At 43.7% G+C, this 18,667-nt stretch overlaps 2 protein-coding genes across 2 annotated transcripts; both read right to left on the reverse strand.

The window, feature by feature from the left end:
- Positions 1-339: 339 nt before the first annotated feature.
- NRAS (NRAS proto-oncogene, GTPase) lies at positions 340-3,679 on the reverse strand. Its single transcript, XM_015885189.2, has 5 exons — positions 3,427-3,679; positions 2,715-2,893; positions 2,435-2,594; positions 2,048-2,171; positions 340-1,948 (listed from the first exon to the last, which is right to left on the reverse strand). The coding sequence occupies exons 1-4, from the start codon at positions 3,535-3,537 to the stop codon at positions 2,052-2,054; spliced, it is 570 nt and encodes a 189-aa protein (XP_015740675.1). The 5' UTR covers positions 3,538-3,679; the 3' UTR covers positions 340-1,948; positions 2,048-2,051.
- Positions 3,680-4,942: 1,263 nt separating this feature from the next.
- CSDE1 (cold shock domain containing E1) lies at positions 4,943-18,591 on the reverse strand. The gene is made up of 20 exons (XM_015885180.1): positions 18,459-18,591; positions 15,343-15,755; positions 13,726-13,924; positions 12,999-13,108; positions 12,542-12,634; positions 11,905-12,002; positions 11,684-11,765; positions 11,217-11,345; positions 10,926-11,051; positions 10,249-10,461; positions 9,432-9,572; positions 9,185-9,343; positions 8,377-8,484; positions 7,642-7,817; positions 7,299-7,411; positions 6,657-6,776; positions 6,232-6,410; positions 5,962-6,125; positions 5,424-5,556; positions 4,943-5,151 (listed from the first exon to the last, which is right to left on the reverse strand). The coding sequence occupies exons 3-20, from the start codon at positions 13,922-13,924 to the stop codon at positions 5,104-5,106; spliced, it is 2,391 nt and encodes a 796-aa protein (XP_015740666.1). The 5' UTR covers positions 15,343-15,755; positions 18,459-18,591; the 3' UTR covers positions 4,943-5,103.
- Positions 18,592-18,667: the final 76 nt, after the last annotated feature.

Genomic DNA, 18,667 nt, shown 5'->3' on the forward strand with positions numbered 1-18,667 from the left:
GGGCACAAACACAGCGCGGTGCTGCTAGATCTAAATAAGAACATTTGGACTAAATCTAAATCCACCATTATTAGGATTCTGCCCCATTTCACCTGCAGGCTTTAGATTGCCTTCAAATGAACCCAAGCCACAGCCAGTGCTATGGCTGCAATCCCATAATGCTTCCCAACACTCAGCAGGTCACTGGAAAATCATGTTTTATGTAAAAACACTGTGTCTTAAATTCATATCGGTGCCATCAGTCCAGGATAAAATGAATTCTGAAACACCCATCTGGAGCATCACAGGTAGTTACACAGATCGATCCTCTGCACCCCAAGAACATTAAGAGCACAGTCAGTGGAGGAAAGAGCATGAAAAGCAACACTTTATTTTCCCAGTATTCACTTACTTCCAATTTCAGTTTTGAAAATACAGGAAACTGACTGCAACACACTGAGATGACGCCTCTCGTAACGCCTACAGCTCCTATTGCCCCAGCGGGATGAACGCTGCCTCTGCTGGCTGATGGCTCCTTGTTCTCTCACCCAGGAACCCAACAGCACAGAACAGAACCCAGCACTGCAGGCACAAGAACTGAGAAGGCCGCGGTGCTCAGGGAGCTGGTGGCTGCTGGTGTCACCCAACCCCATGGGGTGACAGTGCTGCGATGTGGGAGGAAATCACCCAGCTCACACAGCACTTGGGTCCTACCTGGAGGCTGTTACAGCAAACCCAGAACTGCCATCAGAGCGTTGCGCATCTTCAGTGCAGACACCACTGAACTCCCTTCCTCATTTTGCAGGGATGCTGCAATCAGAAATCAGCTCAGTGCTCTGTCAGGGCTCAGCGCCTCCTCCACTCCGCCTGGACACCTTAAATCTGTCACAACCATTGACCCAATTACAGTCAAGCTCAACTCCCAGACCCCTCCCGTGATAAGGAAGGAGGCTCTGGAGAAAATAACTCAGAGTAATTTGCAAGTTACAGACAGAGCTGAGGAGCAGCTGCCCAAAGGAACCTCCAGTTTCTCAATTCAGTATCTGTCCATAAGAAATGGTCTGTAAATATCGGCAGTTACGTTAAAATGAACGGCTCGTTAATTTGGTCCAACCGGAAAGAGATCCAAATGCTGTAGAAAAGCAGTTCAGAACATACCCAGATCCACACACAAAGAGGTGCAGGGATCCATTCTGATGGACTAAGAACAGGTGTGGCCTCCCTAATTCAAGAGTCTCACAAACATTTGATCCATCTGCCAGGCTGCAAATTCCATCTGAGTGTCCTGCCATGAGTAAAGATCACCCACACACAACCTGCCTGCGGAGACAACGAGCACCCAGGAGATTCATCCTTGGGGTTCTCCTCAGCCCAAGGGAGCAGCGTCCAGCCTTCAACCTTTGGAGCAAACAGGCACTTAAGATAGCGAAGATTTCTCCTTTTATTACAGAAAAACCAAGGATCGGTTGCTCGGTTCAATGATCCTCCTGGCACAATGAGATGCTGCAGATACACCGTGTGGATGTGCAGACAGCAGATCCGATTGGTGACAAACCTTTATAATGGCAAAATGACTTCTGCTGCTCCTCTGACCACACCGCAAATCTGAATCCAATGCAAAGGGGTCAAACGCCACTTGGAGCTTTTACTCTGGAGGTAAAATGATCTTTTTCACAGCATTTAGTCTCTGTAATTCACTGTTCTTGTGACTGGTTTTCTTCTTGAACAAACCCAGACGACACAGCTAGAAAAGAATCCCAGTACACCAAGAGATATGAGCGCTCTGTGAGCTGAGCAAGGAGGTAGATACCAGAGATGTTGCCTTCAGATGGAGCACAGAAAAGGATCCTGTGCTAATTAACTGGTACCAAGAGTCTGGTCGCTGGCACCAAAATACTGCAGGGCATCAGCATGAGACACAATACAGTAGCATCGAGACTTGTCCAGCAGCTACATCTGAACCTGGCATCTGGAATAGAAAGGTGCCTCTAATTAGCTTCTATACTGATCTTTACTGTGCTTATCAACAGCTGGAAGGCTCACAGACAAGGAAAAAAGCAGAGCTCACCTTATCACATCACAATGCAGGACAACCCCATACAGCCTTGATTCCCATCTTCGTTGCTGTTGAGCTTTTTCATCCGGTACTGCCGGATCTCCCTCACCAGTGTGTAAAACGCATCCTCCACACCCTGCAGAGGCAAAGATTCACATGAAACCCCTTTAATCCCAAATCTCACGAGGCCACCAGGATCCCGTGGTGTATTCAATCAAAAGCTACAGATCTCAAACTGCCTTAGAAGCATTTACTCTTCCATTTAAGGGGGGGTTGGACTTGATGGTCTCTAGGAGTCCCTTCCAACCCCTACAATTCTGTGATTCTAACAATGAAGAAGACAACAGGAAAGAGCTAAACCGTTCCTTGTTTAACATACAACGGACAGAAGCACCCTACCTGTCTCGTTTTAGCTGATGTCTCTATGAAGGGGATGCCGTAGCTCTTTGCCAACTCTTGGGCTTGTTTTGTGTCTACCGTCCTCGTGGGCAGATCACACTTATTCCCAACCAGCACCATGGGCACATCGTCCGAGTCCTTCACTCTCTTGATTTGCTCTCTTAAAAGTTAAAAAACACGGGTTATTTTCCTCAAATAAAAGCTGTTTTAACCCAAAGCCTCACACTAAAATGACGCCATTTCCAGCCTTTCCTCCTCACAGCAAAGACTCAGCCCGTACCTGTACAGGTTGATATCAGCGAACGATTTGCTGTTGTTAATGGCGAACACACACAGGAATCCCTCCCCCGTCCTCATGTACTGATCCCTCATAGCGCTGTACTCCTCCTGCCCCGCAGTGTCCAGGATGTCCAGCAAACACGTCTCCCCATCGATGACAACCTGCTTCCTGTACGAATCCTGCACAGAACACAAGGGAATTAATCCCAAACACAAGGGAATTAATCCCAAACACAAGGGAATTAATCCCGAACACAAGGGAATTAATCCGATAGAGACAAGATGCTGCTCCTTCCTGCACCTCTCCATGCCTGGAGGGCTGTAACCCCTCACAGCCGTACCTTGTTATATCTGTAACCCCACACAGCAGTTTTATTACTGTCCTATTCCCATTCAATTCCCACTCTATTCCTGTCCTATACCCACTCTATTCCCGTCCTATTCCCATTCTATCCCCATTCTATCCCCATTCTATCCCCATTCTATCCCCATTCTATCCCCATTCTATCCCCATACTATCCCCATCCTATTCCCATCCTATTCCCATTCTATTCCCACTCTATTCTTGTCCTATCCCCATCCTATTCCCATCCTATCCCCATTCCATTCCCATCCTATCCCCCCAGTCTCCGCTCTATTCTCCCACCCTACCCCCCCATTCTCTCCCATCTCTCCCCTCCCGGCCCGTTCCCACCCCGTCCCCCCGCTCTCACCTCAATGGTGGGGTCGTACTCGTCCACGAAGTGGTTCTGGATGAGCTGGATGGTCAGCGCGCTCTTCCCGACGCCGCCGGCTCCCACCACCACCAGTTTGTACTCGGTCATCGCCCTCCCGGCAGCTCAACGCGGAGCCGCCCCGCTCCGGCCGCTCCCGGCCCCGCCACCACCACGACTGAGGGATCCCGCACCGCGAACGCGGAACACCCTGCTGCAAAGCTTCCGGCTTCCGGTCCCGGTGTGTCGTCATCAAACAGCGCCGGAAGTGCATCCGATGCTCTCGGGCACGTGACCTCCAGCAGCTGACCAGGATGGGGGGGTAAAGATGGCGGCTAAGATGGCGGCTGTAATGGTTGTTATGATGGTGGTTGTGGTTGTGTGGAGGCGACGCCCAACAACAGAGACACGGGGAGGAGAAAAGCGTTGTTCAAAATCAGTAAAACTTTATTCTATTTCCATTCTTTGCCATTAACAGAAAACCAAAAAAAAAAAAAAAAAAAAAAAACAAAAAAAAAAAAAAAAAACCAACTTGGAGAAAAGCAAATGTTTTTTTTTTTTTGTTTGTTTTACAAAGATAAACGCATCTCCCAGAGAGAAAAAACCCTACATTGAGAATAGAGGTAACATGGAACGAAAGGAAATGAACCACAGTACGGCCTCTATCCCAGGGAGGAACTGCTGATCGTTGGGCTCTAACGCTCAGATCGTTCCGTTCTCTTGATAAAGTGTGACCGGGGTCGGGGGGGGAAGCACACAGACATCGACTATTTCACCTTGATGAGTTTCAATACAGCTATGAAAGCCTAAGGGTTGATTCTCGTACAGTACAAGGGGTGCCGGCTGCAAAGAACAAAATATACGGGTTCACTTCAGGCACAATTGTCTGTCTTTGTAAGTTGAAATCAGTCGAAGGGTTTTGAAGCTGCAGTGTTCGAACAAAGGAAATCGAGTTTAGAAGCTGCAGTGTTCGAAGCAGCAGCAGATTTGTGCATTGTTTTAAATATATTTAAATGACCACACTGATGGCACGCCTCGGCCTTATGGGATTCTGCACTGCAGCCATTCCACAACGCTGCAAAATAAAGAGGCTTTTCATTGAGCTCTAACGCAACTTCGCTGGCTAAAGGAGTCAAATTAAAGGAAACAGGAAAACAAAGTCACATCCAGCCATCGGCTCAAAGCTCTCAATGTTCAGAGAGATTTTCTATCAACCCGGACTCAGTCCACCCCTCCTATGGTCCTCAGTGAGCTTTCCACATCCACTTCGAAGGAAAGACGTAACGCAACTGAGTACTAAGGCATAGTAAAATACCTTGGCCAAGGTAACAAAGAAAGCAAAGGTCAATGTAGTGCAGAATTCCATAAGGTCTACCAGAGCTGTCTATAATGTTTACTCACATAGGCAATGTAGATTTGCAGTTACCAGTTGCGTTAAATGCACCATTCAAAACAAGCTTCTAAAATGTGATACTATAAGGCGCCACCTTAAAGTTCTCCAGAATGCAACTGTGCATAATTTTAAAATGGTTTCATAAATTTATTTTAAACATAACATGAGAAGGTGTTAAAACTGGTGTAATAGCTTCTGAAAATCGGGAAGGGATGAATAGGGAGATATTCAGTACCCTTCATCAGCCCCCACCACTGTCGTCCCTCAGGCATTGGCTTTGTTGATCAGTCTATAACACCAGCTTGACGGATCTTTCTCTCTGCACCAAATCCCTGCAAGGAAAAAAAGCAAATCTTTTAGGTCTGGCATTGGGCTTTAAAGCAGGATTCTTTTGATTTTATCACGTACAACATCAACACGTGGCTAATTCACCGTACTTGGCTTCAGAGCCAGAGCAAATAACAGAACATGTGGGTTGCTCTTCTGAAACTACAGCACACAGCAGCTCCCCAAACACCTGAGTAAAGCAGTATCATCTCACGCAGCAGGAGATACTACATCACGAGGGAGTAAAGTTGACATATTTCAAACAGTTTTGTCGTACCTTTGAGTTATCCGGTCCCCTGGGCTGACGAAGAACTGTTAGACGAGGAGCATTGGCATCATCCAGATTAATGTTCTTTAAACGATTAACAAGTCTATCTGGACGAGGAGCAGCAACAGCCTTAGCGCCTTCACTGTAAGAAAGTCAACCACAAAGAATCCTGATGACTTCCCAGCTACCAAATTCAGTCACTTTCCCTATTAAGGCATCGACACAGCCTGCTTTGGTTGAAGGCAGACCTTCTGGATGACACTATGTCTGCCTCAAAGCAGAAGTAATACTTCAACCATTGGATGCTGAAACAGCAGCATATTGTTTTTTAATATATATATTTTTTTTGTGTGTATTTTAATATATTTGGAAGCAAAAGATGCTTACTTGAGGCCCTACAAGTGCTGGTACATCTCAAATGGGAGGCCCTCACTGAAGCCAACCACAAGAGCTGCAGTTGTAGAAACAGCTAGCTCAGTTTAAAAGCAGTATGTGCTCCATTACAGATGCAGTCTGCCAGATAAAGCCAGTAATGTGAAATCCTCACCAGACACGCCACACGTTACAGGCACTGCATTTCCCTGTGCGCTGGTTCAGAATTACTGAGAACTCCACTTCATCCCCAGCTTGTAGTTCCACACCGTCCTGTACTTCTTTGACATGGAAGAAGAGCTTTTTGCTGTCACCCACTTCATAGTTAATGAAACCAAACTGAAAACCAAAACATTACACGGTTACTTACTCCCTCTTAACCCAAGCAGATACAATTATACAGTCCTTATATTACAAATACAACTTCAATACAACATTTACTCACCTGGTCTTTCACACATTCCACAGTGGCTCTGCGGAATGGTGTGATGTTGACAGCCATTGTCTGCCCATTCTGACCAAGAACACACAGCTGGAACTTTACTGTCTCTCCCTTCTGCAGACAGTCACCTTTGTTTGCCATCCCAACAATTCCAAATGGATAGAATTCTCCTTTCATTTCACCTAGAGAAGAAAACATGCAAGACAAGATTAAGCCTTTTTGTTCTTGAGGGTATTTAGAATTTATATCTGGTATTTACTTCTATTGTCTACTGTCAATACGATCCTCATCACCTCTAATAACGTGCAGTTTATTGCATTTCTGTGCTTCCTGTGCGCCTGTGAAGAGCACTTACAGATTTACCCCAGATGAACAACTGTTTATTACACTTATTAAAGCAAGGATGAGGTAAAAGCACCAGATCTTACCATCCTCCATGACTTCAATCATGCCCTGGTATTCAGTCTGTGTTGGATCTACACTCCGCAAAGGACGAATTACTTTACCAGAGTAAACAGTTGGATCAGCTTCTTCAGTGATACCATTCACTGCAAAGAGAGACAGTGCAAGAATCAGGAAGTTCTTGCCATACTTTTTCCTTTAAAAAGGACCGACCAATTTGTGTTCACCAGGAGGCTACAGTTTGCACTGCAACACACATTATGACAGTACATATAGAGCTGTTCCAGTTCTAGGGGACTAACTCAGAAACACACCGCAAAAGCTTTTCTAATCACCACCAAACTGTTCCACTGCAGAAGTAAAAGGATACCAGTTCCTTGTGAAATCAGAGGCCACAGAACTTGAGAAAGCACACTGAAGGATCTTGCTTCTCTACCACTGTATTTCCCACCCACTTCATTAATCTGCATTTCGCATCCCCAAAATCCTTACTATACACATCCACAGTTCCTATTGCAATTTTTCTTCTCTAAGGAACAGCAGAACTAGTAGAATTACTAGTGGCAAAACCATCCGAATTAGGTTTTTTCTTCTATCCCTCCAACTAAAGAGTAGAGACAAAGGTAAAGGAAGAGTCGCTACTGTGAAATTACCAGGTACAGTCTTACCTGCATGTGTTTTGTTCACCTTTTCTGCACTAACTTTGTTTCCTTTGCCTTTCGACAAGCTGTATTCAACTGTGTCTCCAAGTTCCAGGCTATCAATATCACCACAGTACTCACTACAGAAGAGAATTACATACAAATTTCTTTCAGTTTCATGACAACATTAATGCTCATCCAACATTTACATATGATACATTTAATTCAGAGGCAGAGATCACAGAGAACACTGACTAACAGAAAAGCCTGAACCAGTTCAGCAGAGGTCATAAATGGAAGTTCAGACACCAAAGCAAGTAAATGTGTGAAGTATCAAACACTCATTCCTACAAAGGCAACTGTCACTCACCTGTAGTGGAAGAAGATCTCCTTATCATGATTGGCTGTTTCAATAAACCCAAAGTTATCTTTCAGGGCTGCCACATATCCCAGAAGTCTCTTGGAACTGTAATTGCGTCCCAGCATTCTGACAGAAACTGCTGTTTGCAGACCAGTTCTCTTCACTTCACAGACGCTGAACTCAACCTGTTAAAGAGGTATGTTACTAATACTATAGACAGAAAAAAGCACAACCACCAAGAGCAACAAACAACCCAAACGACTTATTTCAAAGCTTCAATGCTTTGTAACCAACATCCAGGTTCAGCTGCAAAGGCATCTTCTACCAAAAACATCTGCCACTTGCTGACATTTCAGACATTCAGAGAGTGGCAGAATCACAGCTGCAACACCTCAAAAGGTAAGTCAGCATCTAGCACCCTGCTTCTACCCATCAAATAGATTATCTCTTACCTTTATGACTTACCTTTGCACTATATATTACCTAGCTTGGCTTGCCCACATCATTTTTTTAGTAATAATCAGCATTCATAGCACAGCACCTGAATACTAACAGTTTTTAGGCTGCTATTCCAGATCTCTCAACTCTTTCCCCTCCATTATCTCTAGTTATTTTGCTCCTAAGTGGATGATCTCAATCTTCAACACCCATCTTGATGTCTTTATGTTAACCTCTCTCCTCTTAAGCATTCACATCTTTAAAAAACCAAAAAGTATTTCCCAATGGTACACTTAGTTATATTGCCTTATCTCCTATCTGGGGGTTAGCAGATCCTTCCACATCCTTGGCCTGGTAAGGAATGGTCAGTTTTACTCCACAGTCATCATAAACAATTATTCCATCTTCAGCTTCCTAAAAAAAATAATAAAAAATAAAAATGACATCAGGATTCAGCAATTGGTGTCTTATTTGCATGCAAACAAACTTAGTATATACAATTCAAGCACTGAACATTTACTTGTTCTGCAACAACTGCAAAGTATCTGGTAAAAACACAGACCAATAAACTCTAAGATGATCAAAAGACACAAGCTTTAAATGGCAAACTGTAGCTTTCACCAGACAGTGCTATTACTTTTTCTCTAACAATACTATTTCCATTAATTATTTACTGAAATAAGTAGGAGGAGCAATCTTCCCATTAAGCTCTTGGAAGTTATCCTCAACAGAAACATCACCAACAGTGTTTTTGTTATATTGTTTTGCTTAAGTTAGCCATCACTAAATATTGTAATTAGCAATCCAATATATTTATATCCATTATTATATCCATTATATCCATTTATTATTTATTTATTTATTTATATATTTTATATATATATATATTTATTTATATCCATTATTTATATCCATTATATCCATTATATCCATATATCCAATATATATATTTATATCCAATAAATCCAATTTTTATATCCAATAAACATATTTATTGGATATATTTATATCCAATAAATCCAAATTTATACGAGACACAAAGTGCTTCAGAATGTAGACTTTAAAGCAGTGGTCTCTGCAAAGCCAGAAACGCAATATATTACTCGTGTACTACCTTCTCTTTGCCTTTATTTGGGCTAGTGGCTTTGGCTGGAGTGGCTTCTTTGTCTATAGTGCCCACAAAACGGTGATCCGATTGGGTGTGGAAAGAAACTGTGCCTTTTGGAAGTTTTTTAATCCTTATAGCATGATTTCTTTGGGCAGACAGCATATCCTGGAAAATAAGATCAATGTGATTTTAGATAAACTGCATATAAATGCTTCTGTGAAATCCTGGTTTTCAAAGAAATTGGACCACTCACAGGAACCACAGTGAACTCTACTTCATCAGAAATATGGAGTTGGTTTCCGTCCATAATTTCACTGAAGTGAAAGAACATGCGAGCATCCCTGTCAACACACTTAATGAAGCCAAAGCCATCTCTCATCGCTGCAATCACACCCTGTAAATAGAAGGACAATTACAGTTTTACTATGTTGACATTTGTCTGTAAAAAGACAACGATGAACACAAACCTCAAATTCTAAAAACAAACTACTCAATAAACTTCTTTACAAACTGTAGTGCAAATGGTTACAGGCAACCTAAAATGCAAGCAAACCCTATTTAACTAGTTTTTTTCTACTTTCTCCCTGATTCATAAGTAGTAAGAAGTGAAAAAGATGAATTTAAGTCACAAAAGGACAACAGATAGCCAAAGAACTGAAAGTTACTGCTATAAACACACACACAGGTTAGGTCTTCTAGCACTTTTACCAGAACAAAAGATGTTCTTTCATAATGATAAGCACAACTATCTCAGTCACTGTGACCCATTAAGAGCTTCTCTGCACATCACAGAATTCAGCTCTTTATCACCCTTCTGTCTGATCCTCAGGCAGAGATTGTACAAAGAACACAGAAGATCAAGATTCAAAAGCTGTATTTAGTACCTCCTCTGATTCTTAAGACTTTCCATTGCCTGAACCAGAGCAGCATCAGGTTCTACCAGTTTTGCTAAGGAAAATGAGCTTTTAATTTGTTCATGGCTGCATGACTGCTCTTCCTGCTATAACCAAAGAGCAATCCACTCCAAGGCAACAGACACTGGCAATTTTTACACTGTTACAGATACTCACCATTTCCCTAGTTTCATTAGTAAACTGGAAAGTATTGGGGAGAACCTCAATATTGGTGGCTCGTTCCAGTTTGTCACGTCTGTCTGTCGAAATATTGAATCGAACGTGGTCACTTTCCAGCAAAGTCACCTTGGATTTTGTATCTTTGTCTCCAAATGGAAGTTCTTTAGGAATCACAAAATCAACTTTGATGCGGCCAGGTAATGGATCATTCTAGAAGACAGAAAAACGCAACAGAAAAAGTTAGTACACCTACAAGTCTCAGCACACAAAGCTTTATTGAGCCCCTATTTAGGTTAGGAAGGCATCATGTTTGAGTGACCACTTCTAGATCACACTGTCACGACTAGAATTTAACTTACTTATCAGATGAACCAAACTGACAACATAACTAAAAATTTATGTTGAGAATTAAGCTCATAACCACATTTGCCACGCTTCTGAGAGGCCTTACTGCTGTGTATTACCCTATTTCCTGGTCCTTTAAATTTTAGTGGAAAAAACCCTGCTTGCTGTGACTGCTGTCAACGGTTGGTACAAGTTAAGCAGTCCAAAATTACTCTGCAGTGATCTCTAATGTGATACTTAACAGCAGACTACCACAGACAAAGGGGAACATTTGTACTATGACTGGAAATCAATGCAGCATTTCCCTTAAATTTAATACTGAAACACACCTGGTTTTTGCTGGGTACTTTTGGAATTACTTTGGTTACAGTTCCTTCAAAGTGTTCTATGCTGATATCTTCAAAAATGACAGTTCCTTGTGGCAGCAGTCTTACATCTGTTGCAACTTCTTTACCCTAAAAGCACAAAGTCAGTCAAATGTCCCTAAAGAAGTGACAAAACAATAAGATCACTTTCCTATGAACCCTGCCCCCCCACCCTCCCCTTTTTTTAAGGTGAATCTGAATAAACAGGCAGCTGTCCAGGATCTTGTCTTCAGTTTTAACTGGAGTTCATCTTACATTTCTGTCTTTGATTGTAAACTCCACATCATCACCAGGCTGTAAGGCTTCTAGGTCACCTTTAAATTCACTATAGTGAAAGAATATCTCCTTCACGACATCACCCCTCTCAATAAATCCAAAGGCTTCCTAAGAACAGAAGAAAGTGTTCAGTAGATTGCCCAATGTCTCAGTGTATTATTAAGAAAACATTTTACACATTCTAACAGTAAGACAACACCGCTTCAGTACAGCAAACTTGAGTGCATTCAGCTCATACTATAGCAAATACATTACAGGAAACAATCCCACCTATCCTGTTTTCAAGGAGTGTGTGTACTCAAGATTAGCTGTTTAAACTGCTTGACCTGGTTTACATTCACACATCCAAAATGTTAATAGTTCTTAATGCACTGAATTTACTATTTAGAGAACTTGACAGCAAAGAATTTCATCTTTTAATATTTTGAAGCTGAAACATCACTTACTTTCATGGCACAGACAACTCCTTGACAACGGGCTTGCTTCTTTTTTAATAGCATAATGTTACGAGCACTTACAGCACCAGTACTAAAGGGAAAAAAAGAACAAAGCTGAAATGTCTGAAAACCAGAGGCAATATTAAGATTATACTTCATGTTATTTCAGTTCTTGGAAAAGGCACAAAGTGCTGCCCGACCACTGAAAGAGAAACATGATATCAACTTACTGTTTATTCGTATCAATTACAAAGTTTATTTTATCTCCTGTTTCCAGCTGAATATTTCCTTCAACATCTTCTGGAGTGTAAGTCAGGTAAAATACTTCCTGTAAATTAACATTGTCTAATATTAATCCACTCGTCAATTCAAAGGATGATTAGCATATTTTTGTTTAGAAGCAACAACTGCTTTTATATAAATGGATTCAGTGAGAAAACGGAAAATGATCAAACATGGCATGCAAAAACATTCTTTCTTCCATTGGGCTGCTTTTGAGCCTGTAAAAAGCAACTGAATTGAGAGGTTTGTAGGTGGCCATCTTGAAATGCCAATTCCTGAACTTTAAGGATATGTGAACATTACACAATCCAGCTTTGTTCAGTTTAAAATCAGAAAAACAACTATTTGGCTGTACACTGAGTTCCCCATAGATACAGGTGGGCAAACAAGCTGTAAAATTAACATCTGTTTGTAGCAATTGCCTCAATATGCTTTTCTATTTTTCTTTCAATATGCCTTGCTAAGAACTACAGCTTTTAGGAGTGTCAGTTGTCCACACTGAAGTGCACATTTTCTTCTTGTTTTTTGCTCATAGACCACAATTGCAGATCAGTCAAGAGTTCAAATAAAATACATAAGCTTTACCCCGTTACGTTCGTAGCATACACTCCCTGTTGGACTCTGACCCGGGGCAGCTGGAGATTTACTCTCTAAATTGTGAGGAACAGCGCACACAACCTACCAGCCAAAACAAAAAAGACAAAATCCATTGCTTGTCATTTCAGGAGAAGCAGCGTAGAAAACAAAACCAATCTCAGCATTCTCAGTATCCTCTACTGTACACCTGGGGATTAACTTCTAGTTTAAACCACCAGGGAATGTCATGCTGTAACATTTCAATCTTACAGAGCATGTTGCCATGAAGAGTTGTTTAGGGCAAAGAGCTCACACTGAAACTCTGAATTTCTACTAGAATAATAAATAAAGATTTCAGTGGAACTGAGTTCTGTATGTAGTTAGCATGCATGTTCAATGGATCTGTTCATCCTAAAGTAAAAGATGACAGTGGAATGCATAGAAAACAGACATCATAGCCACTGACTTGTCCATTTATTCGTTCTTCAGGTAATGCTTCTGGTTTGATCTTCACCAATTTAACAGCAATGGGTTTTCCAGTTCGGCGATCAGAAGACACTTCAAATTCAACATCATCTACAAAACAATCAAACACAATAATGACGTCACAGACTGCAATTTTTAAACATTACTAATTGGTTTGTTCTGATAGTTCACTGCTCATACCTAAACTCAACAAAGGAGAACTTCTTTTCCCTAGCAAGGTGGCACCATTTGCAGTTAGTTCTGGAACTGCTCCATTCTAACAGCTTGCCCTGCTGTACTTCCCCCACCCTCCCCTGTGCTAACCTCACTCTGAAGGAGCTCAGATTATGTAAAACTGCTACTGAACAGTCTATAAACTGCATTAGTACAAACTACTAGCAGCACCTCTACTCTGTGAGACAAACATCTTCAAACTAATTCTCAAAAAACTCAAATAGTAAGTACATGAGACATGGCACTTCCAGCCTAAATGCTTGTTTCCACCTTCACACTGTACACCTTTTCCACAATGCCCACATTTGCATTAACCATGCTGAAGTAATAAAAACCTCTCATCAGAAGTGGCAGACCATGCATTCTATTGTCATTTTAGCTCATTAATAGCAACAGAATGCATCTGATCATGCCACAAGATACAATGATTTTCTATGGAAAGCAAGAGATTTGTCTTCATTTGGTAAAAAAAAACTCCAACAGCTGCGTGTTACCTCCTACTTTCAGCTCCTGTAAGTTGCCATTATATTGTGAGCAGTGGAAGAACAGTCTAGCCTGCCGTTCTGAGCACTGAATGAACCCATATGAAGTCAACAGTTTCTCTATAACGCCAGTCTCACGCAGCGCTGCCGAAGTACCATTGGGGTACCCGTTGTGTCCATTGTTGTGGAGAAGGTTTGGATCAAAGCTCATCTATTCAAAAGAAAACAGCAGAAAATAAACCAAGAGCAAGCCATAAACATAACATCACAACAGACACAAAGAGCTTATGGGAGTTATTGTAGTAAGTAAATTCTAAATGTTTGTTGTTGTATTTTTTTTAAATAGAATATAGAAATGGGAAGTTGCCTAGCCCTTAGAAAATGATCCTTACAGCTCAGACTGGCATCACACATTGCACATTAGCGCCTGTCACCATCACATACAAACCCTCATCTTTGGAAGGAGGCAGTCCCTAGGACAATCAAAGAAAGGAAGAGGCCCGTGTGGGAAGGCAACAGCTGACATGTTTGATTTTAAGCCATCTTAGAGTTCAAAACAGTTTTTGAAATTAAACCAGCCCTGCAGGTAAAACAACTGGGGGAAGGGAATGAGATGTACTATTAAACTCATCTGCTGAATAACAGGCTGATGGTTTTGCCTATTACGAAAGCTCTCATCAGTGCTACAAATGCTTTTTGTGAGTCATGGGCAAAATCAACTCTTCACATCTCCAGTGTAAGCTAAGCACACAAACACACACAAGTAACAGCTTACTAACAAATCTACCTCAAACCAAGTTCAGAATGGCCAAGCTCAAGGTTAGAAAACAACACTACTAACTCCTGCTCAAACCACTACTGCTCATTATTGCTGACCACAGATCAGCTAAAGCTGGACAGCTTAAGTTCAAGGAGGGATACGCTTCCCAGGATGGCACTAACATCTGCTGTAGAAAGAAAGATAGGAAATGATAGAATCAGCAGGCTTTCTAGATGCTTGCCATGTTGCTACAGCTGTTCAAACAAATCGAGTGCAACAAAAAACTACATATAAATCAACTGGAAATAAAAAACAACTTCGCAAAGTGCTACATACAGAAAAATGGAAGTACTGTCATAGAAGTGTTCTCTAAGAAACACCCAGCAGAACAGTTCTTTACAAACCTTCTAGGAATAGCCTACAACGCATTAATGCACAAACAAGACTTGCTCAGACCTGAAATGTAATGACTGAGTACTGAACCACAACCAGCTGTGGTGTTGACTATTAGCAGTTTACTCACAGCAGCTGACCCATCAATTAACAAAAGCTATTATCTCCAATGCTTGGGGAAAAAAACCAAAACAACAAACTGTATTAAAGATTTAAAGCAAACTAAACAGACATTGCAAACCAATGAAAACAGTGTAAGCTTTGGAAGGAAAAAGGGATTGCAATCACAACACTGCTACTAGAATAGAGACACAAATGAGAGGCACTCTAGGGTTATAAAACAAGCATTGTTAAACAGATCTGTAACACAGGTACCACTAATTCAATCAAACCAACACATTTCTCATTAAACACAGCCTCCTGTTGTTTGCTATTAAGTTTGGAAGAATATATAACTATAGAGCATGTGTACGAACCTCGCAGTGATATTCAAATATTGCACTTTCAGTAGTATTAGCCGATTCTTCTGCTTCAGTACGAAGTTTCAAAGGATGAAGACTGCTATTGACACAGAGAGAGAAAAGGAGAAAGATAGAAAGAAAAAAAGAGAGAGAGAGAGAGCACACTAATAAAGAATACAAGCGCTGCTGCCCTGGGCAGTTTCAATACAGCACTGGAGAAAACAAAGACTACTAGCAGCGTTGGGACGTGCTCTTCTGAAGCTGTTGAGTAGGCACAAACTTCTGGTTTCAGATCAAGCCTTGTGTCTTCAGTGTAGGTTTCCTCTTCTTTGGTCTTGAGTTGTTGTTACGATGCGGTATATTCTTTTCCTGATCTGAACTTGAAGCAGCAGTTTCAGGTGGTAAATTCTGTTCTGTTTCACTTCATACTGGAGAGAGAGAAAAAAGAAACAAGTGCACTAAAGTACAATGTTAACACAAGTCAGACACCAGCCCTACGTGTTCCTATGAACGGGTGCAAATCCCCTACCTTGATACCACAGGTTTGATTCAGTTTATGTTCAATAAATCCCATGGATTTATTTTGTATTCCCATTTTCAGTTCTGGTTTCCCAAGAAACTCTACCTCCACGCAGTGATACACCACTTCTAATTTTAAATGCTTCAGATGCAGTTACACATTCCAGGAAAGGTCCCAGTTTGTACCAACTAGAACAGCAACTTCATTTGGATGCAAGCTGATTTCCCCAGTGTCATGAACCACTCGCTACTTCTCAGCTCTCAGTTTCCTTCAGTGAACTCTGAAGATGGAACTGTGTACTTGGATAAAGGAAAAGACAAACTTATGTGACTACAAAGACACCCTAACACTTATTGCAGAGAGAAGGCCAACTGTAGTCAGTCAATACAGGGAACAGTTCTGAAGCCCCAGAGCATACAAAGGATGTATGCAAACTCAACACCTGTTCTTCACAGAAGTATTTCAAAGGCATCTTTCTCCACTGAAAACATCTTCCCCATCACTCTCAGAACAACTCTGGGCTGAATAAATCCTGCCATATTGTTACAAATACACTAAAACTAAACGAGGGCAGAAATCTATGACCCAGTACAAACCAGCACAGGCTTGCAGTGAAGAACTCAACTGTAAAACACTGAAATAAGGCAATGCAAAAATAGAAGACTCAGCACTGTTCTCACATATCTCCCTCTTAATATTTCAGCAACCTTTATCACAGTCTATTCCAGGATAAGATAAACACCCCTCAACCAAGCTTAATGGAAATGAAGCAGGCACACGGTGCTGCACAGGAACTGCACAGACCTGGCATTGTTAATATCTGCACTTCTCCCTTATCTATTCAGACCATTATCATCACAACTCTTCCAACACTACAACTTACATCACGTTTTGTATCTTTCAGGGCATGGAATGTATGACATTATGTATAAAGACTAAAATACTTCAGTCTGCTCAAAGATAACTAAAGGAACTTTTGTAACTGCATAAAGCATCAGCTCATCAGCTTGCTCCCTAAAAGCAGGTTGGACTCAATAACAAATGTTTACTATATTTATGTCATTATAAAAAAGAAGAGGGGGAAAAAAAAAAGCAGGGATATCAATGCTGCAGAAGTTAAGTAAAAATTAGTGCGTGTATACCTCAAATTCTTTACTTTTTAATGCAGCTACTATAAATACTTCACATGGTAAACACGCTGAGCAGGTGCCCAGCCCCCACGTCACACCGGGTTCTGCATTTGTGTATCTACAGCAGAAATGGTTTGTGCAAGGACGAGGAGGAGGCAGGGCCGGAGATGGGCTGCTCTTAAAGCTCTTCCATTGTGGGTTCTGCTAAACAACATGTCACACAGAGCTGCTCACAGCTTGAAATGCACACATGGACTCACAGCAAAGGCTGCCAGCTGACAGACACTGCTTTGCTTCCCATTTACTCCACAAACACAGGCTTGCATCCCCAGTAACACACATCCCACAGACCTAAAGCTCAGGCTAATGCTCTTTTATACGCAGCCAAACCTAACGAAAACAAAACATTGTGTTTTTAGTGTGTGCACAGCTATCGGGGATCGCTGGGAAGTCAACGTCGCCATCTGAGAGGACAAGTGAGGAGCCGTGTGCTGCCTCCTGAACAATGCACGGCAGCACTGACACGGCTTGGAGATTAAAAAGAACTAGAAGAATAAACTTAGGGCCGTTTTTGTGCATTTTAACAACAACCCTGAAAAGAGACAAAATAAGCAGAGCAGTAAAGGCAGAGGGAGCGTTATTGGAAGGACTGGGAGCTGTGTGTGTTGTAAGGCCGAGGCCCACAGCGCCGTGAAGCTCCGGGAGCGGCCGCTGTGCGCCCCGAGCTGCCCAAGATGGAGGATGGAGGCCGAGGGGCGGCGCCGACAGCGGGGGCTGCCACGGCCACAGCGTGACGGAGCGGGGCAGAGCCGGGCCCGGCCGCCTCCAGGGCGGGCAGCGAAGGGAAGGAGGCAGGAGGGGAGGAGGGAGGAGGTTGTGGAGGAGGGGCCAGGCCGCCCGCACACAAAGGGGGGCGATGGCGGCCGCTCCCCCGCACACAAAGGGACGGAGCCCGGCTCTGCAGCGGGCGGGGCCTGGCGCACAGCACGCCGGGAGCCGCGCTCCGCCGGCCCGTCCCCGCAGCCCCCGCGGCCTGTCGGGACCCGTCGGGCCCCGCAGTCCGACCCGGCACCGCCCCCGGCCGGGCCGAGGCCCCCGACCCGCCGCTCCCGTCAGGCCCCGCCCCGCTGCCCGCCGGGACCCGGCCCACACGGCGGGGCGGCTGCTGCCCGCGGGACGCCGGGAAACGTAGTGCGCCATGGGCCGCGCCATGGGCCGGCCCGAGCCCGGCGGAGCTTCAACCCGGCAGCCACAGGCCGCGGCCCGGCCCGGCCCCAGCCCCACATCCCCACACGCAGCGCTGCCGGGGGGAGGCCCCGCGCGGCTTCGCCCCACCGACAGCGCCGCGACGGGCCGCGGCCGGGCCGACAGATCGAGGGCTCCCCCCGGCTCTGAGGCCGCTCCCCTCGGGCTCCGTGTCCCTTAAGCCCCGCGGGCACCGAACCCCGCAGCGCCGGGCGCCCCCGGCCGGGCGGACTCACCCCAACAGCTCAGCGCCCCCGCTCCAGCGCCGCCATGAGCAGCACGGCACCGCACGTAGGAACTAATCCCGGCCTCTCGCGAGATCGCGGGGCGGGGCCGCGCCTGCGCCCTCACGGCCACCGGCGGCAGCACGGTGCGCATGCGCAAAAGCCAACGGCACCGCCATAGCGCGGGATCCACGTGGGACGGGGCGACGGGACAGCATTGA

The sequence above is a fragment of the Coturnix japonica genome, chromosome 26 (assembly GCF_001577835.2).
Source record: "Coturnix japonica isolate 7356 chromosome 26, Coturnix japonica 2.1, whole genome shotgun sequence".
NCBI classification, from domain to species: domain Eukaryota; kingdom Metazoa; phylum Chordata; class Aves; order Galliformes; family Phasianidae; genus Coturnix; species Coturnix japonica.

Coding starts and splice junctions, on each gene's coding strand:
- NRAS (XM_015885189.2), bottom strand. CDS start 3,537: ATGACCGAGTACAAACTGGTGGTGGTGGGAGCCGGCGGCGTCGGGAAG. Junction 2,595..2,714: donor GCTGATATCAACCTGTACAG/GTACGGGCTGAG, acceptor TTAACTTTTAAG/AGAGCAAATCAAGAGAGTGA. Junction 2,172..2,434: donor CATCAGCTAAAACGAGACAG/GTAGGGTGCTTC, acceptor TTGCCTCTGCAG/GGTGTGGAGGATGCGTTTTA.
- CSDE1 (XM_015885180.1), bottom strand. CDS start 13,924: ATGAGCTTTGATCCAAACCTTCTCCACAACAATGGACACAACGGGTAC. Junction 12,635..12,998: donor AAGAACGAATAAATGGACAA/GTCAGTGGCTAT, acceptor TTTGGCTGGTAG/GTTGTGTGCGCTGTTCCTCA. Junction 11,766..11,904: donor GTAATTGATACGAATAAACA/GTAAGTTGATAT, acceptor TTTTCCCTTTAG/TACTGGTGCTGTAAGTGCTC.